The sequence below is a fragment of the Rhinichthys klamathensis genome, unplaced genomic scaffold (assembly GCF_029890125.1).
Source record: "Rhinichthys klamathensis goyatoka isolate OS25496 unplaced genomic scaffold, OSU_Roscu_1.1 h1tg000405l_1, whole genome shotgun sequence".
NCBI classification, from domain to species: Eukaryota; Metazoa; Chordata; class Actinopteri; order Cypriniformes; family Leuciscidae; genus Rhinichthys; species Rhinichthys klamathensis.
This window is the reverse complement of record NW_026606906.1, coordinates 197,786-208,192: the sequence shown is the minus strand read 5'-3', so window position 1 is coordinate 208,192 and position 10,407 is coordinate 197,786. Positions and strand designations below refer to the sequence as shown.

The following is a 10,407-nucleotide window of genomic DNA, read 5'->3' as shown; positions in this document are numbered from 1 at the left end:
ACAATCTCTTTATGAACCGAGTTTTAGATGAATACACTTTAAATGGAGGGACAAAATATATTCATGTGTGTTTTGAAGATGATTGAAAGTCTTATTATGAGTTTGGAATGGCATGAGGGTGAGAAATAATCTTTAATTTTAATTTTTGGGTGAACTATCACTTTAAGTAAACATTTTTTAACGGATACTAAAATATAGACACACCAGATGACCATCAGACTGTTTTTATTAAGGCAATAGATTAAGACAATAAACTAATAGATATCACCATACTTCCACCAGATGATTAATCACAGTACAATAAAACAATACTTTTGTACTACAAATTTTCAGATTTGTTTCTTTAAATATGCAAATGAGGCATTATATAAATAAATATGATTTTGCATACAATTCCAGAACAGAGATTTTGGATTTCTCTTTTCAATTTTCGTAAATCAGAAAATGTCAACAAGCTGGAAAAAAAAATTCCCTAAAACTTTTAGGAATAAAATGTTATAAAAACATTTAGAATATAAAAAGGAGCAAAACTGTAAAGTTTGGTCTAAGTAAGTAAAACAAATTTTTTTGTTGTTGATAAAACAGCCTTTAAAGACACGTATTGCAATTGAAATTCACAGATGCAAATCGATAAAAGGAAATCAAATAAACACTTAAATGTGTATTTTGCGTGTTTTATTTCCACTAGTCTGAAAGAAGAAAGGCCAAAATCTCACAATTGTGCCGGAAAAAACTGGATTTGCCTGTAAATGGATCAAATACAACGGTGTAGATCTAATGTCACAGAGAAGAATGAGAGTCATTTCATTTGTAACTGAGAAAAAAAGAGGCAGTTGTAGGTTGCAAGTTAGGACCTTCATTTTGCTCGCCCGTTGATGAATGTGACATTTTGCTCACGGACATTCATTTCCCGGGATATCTGACACCAGGAGCAGACACCACAGAAGGTGGAGTACGCACAGTCATTACAGATAGAGTCCTAGAGAGAGAGAGAGAAACACGATGAGTTCTCCAGATGTTAAACAGTTTTAGATGGCTAGAACTGGCTTTAAAACAAACCTGGATCCCATAGCGAGTGCGCACGGACACCCGCATCGCCAGCGTTATTGGAGGAATGCATCCTCCTCCAAATCCGTCCAGCAAAGGCAGACACAGACACTCGCCATGCTTGCGAGCCGTCGAACACGCAAAACAGGGGAAGCACCAAAATGAAAAACAACCTACAAAATAACACGACCGTTAGTGATGAGAGGAATCAAGATGTGAAAGAGTTGGAAGCAGCATTGACATCTCACATTTGTTTAACCATTTGTTTTTTTAACCCTCTGGTGCTCTTCGCATTTTTTTTTTTTTTGTCAATGATATGTACTATATTTTAGTTTGCTAATGTTTTTTATTTAATATTGTGTATTTTTAAGGGATTTTTTTTTCATACTAAATTATATTTACGCTATTTATTTATTCACTTTTTGAGCCTGAACATTTATTTTCCAACTTAAACTGTCGTAAATCTTGAATGCTTTAGAGGACAGACTTGTTTGATCTCTTTTCAAAGACGACACATGGCATAATATTTCTGAAGAGAAAAAAGTTTTATAAAGTAACAGAATTTTACGTGTATTATTATTATGAAAAATGCACAAAAATACTATTTTCACTTTCAAAATCACGTTTTACTCAACAAATTTCAACAAATTGTGAATCTAAACAAGTTATATCTCAAAAAAATAGCTTTAAGTAAGATTTTGTTTGGCCGCAGTACCAAAAGTTTCCACTAGATACACTTTGTCTCCCATTCATTTCCAATGCGCTCATTTTGAAACCCTTACCAAGTTACCAAATGTAAAATAACAATCTCTGTTTAAATGAAATAAAATTAATCGTTGTTAAAGCTACAAAAGTCATTTTCTCTTTGATTTTGTGTTTGATTAACATGACTCAGGTTTATTTGGCCGCTGTCATAGTTTCCCATCTAATTTGCATATTATGACGTCATATGGTGGCCGCAATCTTGGATTATAGAATTTTCATGAAAAGTCACATGTTTAAATGATAAAATGCAGCACTTCTTTCCCCCCAAAATGTCCATCACCTTCTGTATGCTATATTGCACAATACTGAATGCTCAGGTATATAGTACGTAGTAAACAAACTGTGTAAATCATTACTAATAAATGGTAGAAACAAACCGAATGCATGTAGTGGTTGGCCTTTTGCTGTAGAGATTTTCCATTTACTAAATACAGTAGGCACTCTGATTCCATGTATGGGGCACATATATATTATTCATATGACATACAAACACAAGTAGACACGACCTGTTTAGTTCAAACGCTCACTCGCCACAGCAAGGCACGGATCATGAGTGAGATGATACGAGCAGCGCGGCCAGATCTGCCTCGAGTGTGCACAGCTCGGACTGCTGTCATTGTCATTGCGACTCCTCACCCTGCCTCCACGTTGACCCCTAACTGTCCTATGAATACTTTGACCTCGTCTAACATACCCAGTGGTATTAGACAAAGTCTCCACCACAATACTGTCGCCGCGATTGCGGAGAGGCTCTGATAACATGGCTCACTCGCACACTAGCTCTGCTTATGATCGCACTGATTCAATGCGCTCTAACTCGAATTTGACAAAATCGGCCGTTTTATTCAGTGCCGCATCTTGTCGAGTAAACTCGACCGCGGCGCCTAGAGGGTTAAGACCGAATGCACGGATCCAAAAGAACGATACGCATCCGTTTTCTTTCTCAATAGTTTACGTTCTCCCCAGACGGGCATGTGTGTGTGTCCATTCAAGCATAAAAAGACGTGAAAAAGAACTGAATTCGGTTCCGAATTGAATTCTCTTTCACGTCTTCTTGCACTCAAATGGTTTAAAATCCCTTAAATGTTTAAACTGACAGGACCTAAAACACGTCCAAATGATACACTTTCGCTCTATGATGGTTAAACTTTTCAAACAATCAGAGAATCGTGTGCTTTTCGAGTCTTGTTGCCTGGTCTGTACGGATCAACAACCATCTTTGGATGCGCACATACATATCGATGCTAAAACTATATATACTGTATAATGCAGCCCTCACCATGAAATCAAAATTGACAATTCTTTATTTTTTTATGGAATAATTGCAATATTTATTATAAATGATTCATCCGTGCGTGAATTAGGGATGCACGATGATATCGGGACAACATCGGTATGAATATTTCTGCCGATGAGCCTTGCCGAAAGGGTGGCGTGTTTCCTATGGGCACGTGACGCGAACGAAGCAAGAGCGCCAGCAACTTAAAGTGTGGAGCAACTTAGTCCAACTAGGGGTGTGCGATAATCACGGTTTTTGATCGTGGACGATTAAAATGTCTCCATGATCTGCTTTTGAAGAAAAATCATAGTATCGTGCATTCTATCAGTTCAATTCTGGCGCCTTCATCTCAACATACTGTACAACGCGAGGTACATTCACATCACATGTAAACGCAGAGGTAGAGTTAAGGCTCGTACACACCGGGACGAATATCGGCGCGCGTTATTCGTCAGCGTTTTTCAACGCGTTTTTTGTGTTCACACCCAAGCGATTTTCGCTGACGTTGAGCCGAGTGAACATGCAAATTCATTCCCTGACATTAGATGGCGCTTAATGTAAAACAGAAATAGTCCTATTTTGTAGTCGCTGTCGCGTTTGTCATATAGTTCTTTATGTTCCGACACCAACGAGACCAGCAGCTCTACATTCATCTTGCCTTGCATCTTCCTCGTCTTATTTCTTCCCGGCAGTGTAGACCATATATATCCATAATAAAGGCCATTGGCCAGCAGCGCGGACGAGACATCTAACCTTTATTATGGATATCTATGGTGTAAACGCTACTTGGCGCATCTTCTTCGCCACGTATGTGTGCTCGGCAAGACCGTTTTGTGTTTGAGCGCCCCCAAGTTGTGTTTTACTGTAACTTCAGAAGCTCCAGACACGTGAGCAAAAGCGCCAATCTCATTGGTCGGATAGTTTTTGACGCGGCGCGTCAAACCAAAAAAACGAACCCGAGGCGTTTTAAAAAAAAATTACGCTTTTACGCGTGGCGTTTTTCGCCTCGGTGTGCACACTCACATAGGCGCCCTTTGTTTAGTCACGAGGCGTTAAACGTCGGCGAATAACGCGTGTGAAATTCGTCCCGGTGTGAACAGGCCTTTACACTCACGGTCACGGGACACCGCAATTCACAAAAGTTCATTATTTGCATGTGCGTCAAAGTCTTGCTAGTTAAACATGTCATTCACGTGCTGATGCGCTGTTCTAACATGCGCTTTTCTGAGCGCGTACACCCGACGCTCACAGGAACTAAAAGCCTGTCACAGCGCCTGCATACTGGACTAATCTTTCGAGTCTTATTGCGCTGATACTGTCAAATACACATATGGTTTACACAAAGTTGGTTATGTCTAAAGTGAAAGCAAACAGAGAAAATCTGCTTGTCAAATAAGTGTATATTAGACGCGTCGCGTGCAGCTCTTAGGGCCCTTACATAGTCAACGCATCGGTACGCATACGCGTGCGCAAGGCTACACATCGCTACGCTTCGGCCGCCATTATGCGTCGATGCGTAGCCAAATGTGTCATCCTAGTTTTTGATACGCGACGCGCCGATGCACGCAATACTATGCGTTGTCGGTGGGGGCGACATTGCAAGTAATGTACATAAAAAGGTATATTATTATGTTTACAGAAGAAGAAGATTTGAATACAATGCCGGGCGAAGAGGAAAAGTTATGCGAGCTTGTTCGTATACATCCATTGTTGCCGCCGATGTAAAATCAGCAATATGCACTCCTCTTCAGTTGCCATTTTGATCTGAATATTACGTGACCCGACTCTAGACTCTACTACCCCCTGCTGCGCGATCGGTGTATTGCATTTCACGCATCGCCGGTGACGCTTGTGTACTATGAAAAGGAGCGCGTAGCTCGCGTCGCTCGCGTTGCTTGCTCGCGTTGCTCGCGTTGACTATGTAACGGCCCTTAAAGAGACAGTAATAATATGCTGCCGCTTGTCCTTAAAGAGATACTGCACCCAGAAATACAAATTCTGTCATTATTTACTCACTCTAATGTTGTTCCAAACCTGTATTCATTTCTTTCTTGTGCTTAAATATACTATGGAAGTCACTGGAGTATAGCAACTGTTTGGTCAGCCACATTCTTCCAAATAACTTTTATAATTTCAACAGAAGAAAGAAACTTGAGAGAGTAAATGATGACAATTTAAATTTTGGGGAGAACTATCTTGTTAATGTTAATAAAACAACAAAACACAAAGAGGAAATCACTCACTGCTCTTGACTGAGAACTTTAATAGAAGCTTTAATAAGCTTTTTTTGCACTTAAAAAAACACACAAATATATCGGTATCGGTATCGGCAAAATTAGTCTGAAAATATCGGCATATCGAATATCGGCCAAAATCCTATATCGTGCATCCCTAGCGTGAATGCGGGACAACCTGTCACAGCAAGACAATAATGACCCAACGATCCAATCAAGTCCTGCCCTACAGTTTTTCTGGTTTGAGAAGCAGTTTCACTCGGATATGCATCATATAAGGAAGAAGACTTTTCCGTTTCCTGCTCAGTTTATAAATAATGACAGACTTAATGTACAGTCACCAGTAATTACAGTAAAAAGTGATTACACATTATCCCTTATTCTGGCACACCTCCGGAGAACCTTTAATACACATATTTCAGTGATGTACAATGATGATGTGTCAGCTAGATTTAGCAATACTATTGTATAGTTACAGAGTGACATTCTAGTGACACGCCAAAATCAACAAAACCGAGAGAGAGAGAGAGAGAGAGAGAGAGAGAGAGAGAGAGAGAGAGAGAGAGAGAGAGAGACACTCACACTCTGGTACATCCTGACAGCAGTCACAGATTCCAGAGCTCCACTGGTTGGAAGTGTGTGACATGACGAAGGCCTTTGGCTGTTGAGAAGTCATCCTGTTTATTTGGCCAAATCCTTCAACAGACACAAGAACACAAAGACAAAAAAAAAAAAATCCATATCGAAACATTGTTATCAAGATACATGCAGATATAAGTCTTGTTTTCTTAAAAACTGCAACAACAACATTAAGAGACTTTATGCTTAAAACAAGAAAAATATCGGCCTTACTTTATACTTTAATCTACTCATTTTTTCACTTTACCTTTTAAAGTAGAGTAGAGTCACATAATTGTAATACACTTGTTATCATATGTAATTTGCTTAACTGCGTCTTGATTTAAGAATGTGCTGAATTTACATCTAATTAATTAGTCATAGCTGATCCATTTTTTTTGTTGTTGGTGTAAACAAACTTGAATCCTTTATTTGTAAACGATGCCATAAGAAGAACCATTTTTTTGGTTCCCCAAAAGAACCTTTCAGCGAACAGTTGTTAAAATAACCTTTTTTTCTCTCAGTATGAAGAATTTTTTTTTTTAATCTGAAGAGCTTTCCACTTTGTGGAATGGAACGATTCCATGGATGTTCTTCACGGAACCAGAACCTTTATTTTTTTTATCAAGAACCATCTATTTTTCATTAGCATCAGCACAAAAGTGCTCATTGAAAAACATGTCATATGGTGATTTATCATTTTTAAACAATAGTGTTCCAGTGTTGTTTTAAAGACAGGTTATTCTTGAAAAACTAAGCTAGATATTGCGCATAGAGAGACACAGTGTGTAATGGATTACGTAATCAGGTTCCAAAAATGATATACTTGTAATTATATTATATTACGGTTTAAAATACTCATTTTCAGTGATTACACAATTATGTAATGTTCACAAAATGGCAGTAAATTATTCATAATTGACTGACTCTCAGTAATTCTTTTAAACTGTCCTTTGCAAAACAGAATATTGTTTGTCTTCCAGTTTTGTGGAATTACTCTGCATAAACAATAAAATATTTAATCTTTTTTGTGTTTTATTTTGATTGTTATTATTTGAAAATCTTACATTTTTATGGTTTAAATGATTATGATCTTTTCATCAACGAACTCCCTGCAGTTCAAACCCCCGTTTGGGAAACCCAGAACGTTTAATGCACTTTACTTTGTTGATTTTTGTGCTGTTTTTTCTTTTTCTTTTTGTATTTTTACAATCACTATAGTTCAAGATTATCCTATTTAAATCTATGTGATAAACGAGTTAAGGCTAAAAGTTACGTTAAAAGTAATCTAAAAGCAGTCAGAATATATTACCTCAAATGTGTCATGTAATGGATTATATACTGCAATTTTAAACATGTAATTTGTACCAACACTCTAAACAATGCTGGGTTGTTTTAACCCAAATTTGGGTAAAATATGGACACACCCAAATGTTGGGTTAAAAATGTAATTTCAAATTTTAACCCAACTTCAACTTTTACTTTCAACTGTAAATTTTTTAATTGCATTTTTAACCCAGCATTTGGGTTTGTCCATATTTGACCCAAATTTGGGTTGAAACAACCCATTTTTTAGAGTGAAGTAATCTAGCTAAAATTGAACAATCTCAAAAACTGCACTCACCTGAAGACGAAAGACAGACTCGTGTTCGTTCACCAAATGATGGAGATCAACTGTTACGAGTGGGTGTGCATCTCTATTAAAGCGCTTCCTCAAAGTCACTGGTCAGGTTATGATGCGTCACACCCGTGACCCTCCACCTAAAGATCCATCATCATGTTGGCATAGTTTCACCTGAGAAAAAAGACTCTTATTGTTTATCTGGTGGCAACATGCATGACTGAATAAACATTTGGTTTGCTGGTTGCATCAATGTGAAGACAAGGCATAAAGCTGTTTAAAAACAGCCAAAACCAGCTGTTGCTACAAGAAAAGGTGTGAATTCTTTCCTATTCATTATAAGGGTATGTGCATGACGTCACCGTCGGCCGGAGAGAATGCGGTCACGCCCACAAGTGGCAAAAAGACAGAGCGGCAGCATTTGTTTTCAGCGTGAATGCCGTGAAAATCACACAAAACACATCTAAAACGGGAAAGAGCTTTGCGATTGACTGTACAACTAGATTTGACCAGAAATCTGAGGTACTGTATATTTTTACAGACTGCAAAAAGCTACAGAACAGACTATATTCTGCATAATTGGATGTTTTTAAATAAACACTGACAAAAAACTATACAAGTTTTAGGGCTGGACGATATGATGATATACAGTATAACATTAATGTAAGTGATCACTCGGATTTAGACCTATCTATATTGTATTTATATAAAACGTTTACAGGCAAATTGTCTTCATTTATTTCCCCGGCGTCGAAATCAGCCACATATAAATGTCAGGAAACACGATTCCTGGCTGCATGTCAATATCTATGGATCACTGGATCTTTGATAAGTTGTAAGGAACACTATATCGAGTCCAACTTTTAGTTTAAACTGATAATAGTTTGTTTTACTCGCGTTTTCGCAGTTTCCCCGATGACGTCACATTTCTCCCGTAACTCCTTACGGCGCCATCTTGTGTGTCAAGTGGCTCAAGCGTTTGTGTTATGGAGCATGATAAGGTAACACTTTACAATAAGGTTCATTAGTTAATGTATTAACTTACATGAACTAACCATGAGCAATACATTTGTTACTGTATTTGTTCATCTTTGTTAACCTTAGACACTATAAAGTCTGCTCCGATCATTTTATCTCAGGTAAATTGATAAACAGCTGAGTTCCTTTAATTCTACGTTGTTTTATTTTCATGATTATTGATCATTGATCATGGCTCCTTGTCAGTGCAAAAACACACAAGCGACTACAGTACGCCCAGAGAAGAATACACACAAATACATTAAATGCATGCGAGCCGTACGCACATGTTGTCGATTTAAAACGACTATATAGTTCTATATTTTATTACAGTGATAAATTGGCTTAATAATGACTGCGTTTCTGGGTGAACAAAGATAATCCCAGCACCTCTTCTCCCTCCACACTAAAAAGAACATACAAAGTTAAACTGTAAATATTCACTCTCTTCTGTACATTATAATAAAATATGAAAAAAAATGTGTATTGTATGTTAGTTATAGATGTGGCACAGACGTATTGTGAAGTTTGGTACATTAGGATTAAAAATATATCAAATTGATACAGTGCATGCTCTAAAAAAACATTTCATACAATACATTTGATTCAAGTTTAAATATTAACTAACTTTTCCACGAGGGAGTGAGAGCAAGACAGCGCTTAGTTTGGAGACGGTGAAGTCTTGTTTACACTTTCGCCTGGCTCCGAAGAGAGAGGGAGTGCGCGCGCGCGACCGGCTCTCTCTCTCTTTCTGCTCGTTCTTTCAGTTAAACATCCGTCCTGTCACAAGCGCAGCAGTTCATCTACATTACTCACCGACCAAATAAGACTTTGGCGGGACAAAAATTTGATTGAACGAATAACACACAGATTTAAAACACATACAAAAAAATTACATGAAGTCCTCTTCCGACATTGTGTAAGGATCCTTTCTATCGATATAACTCAATTTCTCATCATATCTTGCCTTGCAAACATCGTCTAATGTGTCCCTGTAAATAACCTTCACCTTGTCGCCAGGTTTGGAGGAATTTGTCATCGTTATCTCAACACAAAAGAGTCAAAAATACTTGGGTAAATGAATAGGCGGTAAACATGAGCATGACAGCTTTGACACACAACATGGCTGCGCGCCGCAGAGGATAATGGGTAATTAGAGAAACGGAAACCCATCTATTAAAGCTGCTGTAGGTAACTTTTGTAAAAAATATTTTTTACATATTTGTTAAAACTGTCATTATGTCCTGACAGTAGAATATGAGACCGATAATCTGTGAAAAAAATCAAGCTCCTCTGGCTCCTCCTAGTGGTCCTATTGCCATTTGCAGAAATACACGCTCCCGGTCAGAAACAACCAATCAGAGCCAGGAGGAATGTCTTAGCAGTGTCAATCACGCTCGTGTACGCGCTGATCACACCCCTCTCTTGCACAGCGCGAGCCGTCGTTCAAACTCAAGATTGCCGGCGTGCTGCAGCTGTGCTTATGACGGAGAAACAACCTAAACTGCCAATTCTCGAGTGACACCTGCTCATAAAACAAAGAGGTAAAAGGAAAAAGACTGATGACGATAAACAAGCGAAAAAGAAAGAATTACACAGAGCCCATTGACTCGGTGTCAAAACTCTAGCCGCATAACATGTAGATGAAATGTCACGCTCTCTGCTAAGCAACAATTGAAACCTGCTAATTCACTGGCTTGTCATGTTGCTGAAATAATCTACTAGCACACCTTATCTAGCATTATATATCGCTAGAATAATTACTTACATACTGTAACGTTAGTTACCGTTATATTAACGTTATCTTACTAGCTATTTATAACTTA

The 10,407-nt window shown here is 38.1% G+C and overlaps 1 protein-coding gene across 1 annotated transcript; it reads right to left on the bottom strand.

The window, feature by feature from the left end:
• Window positions 1–840: 840 nt before the first annotated feature.
• Window positions 841–7,747, bottom strand: ponzr5 (plac8 onzin related protein 5). Its single transcript, XM_056234778.1, has 4 exons — window positions 7,568–7,747; window positions 5,908–6,021; window positions 1,060–1,220; window positions 841–979 (listed from the first exon to the last, which is right to left on the bottom strand). Exons 2-4 carry the CDS (start codon window positions 5,999–6,001, stop codon window positions 857–859), a joined length of 378 nt encoding a protein of 125 aa, XP_056090753.1. The 5' UTR covers window positions 6,002–6,021; window positions 7,568–7,747; the 3' UTR covers window positions 841–856.
• Between the last annotated feature and the right edge of the window lie 2,660 nt (window positions 7,748–10,407).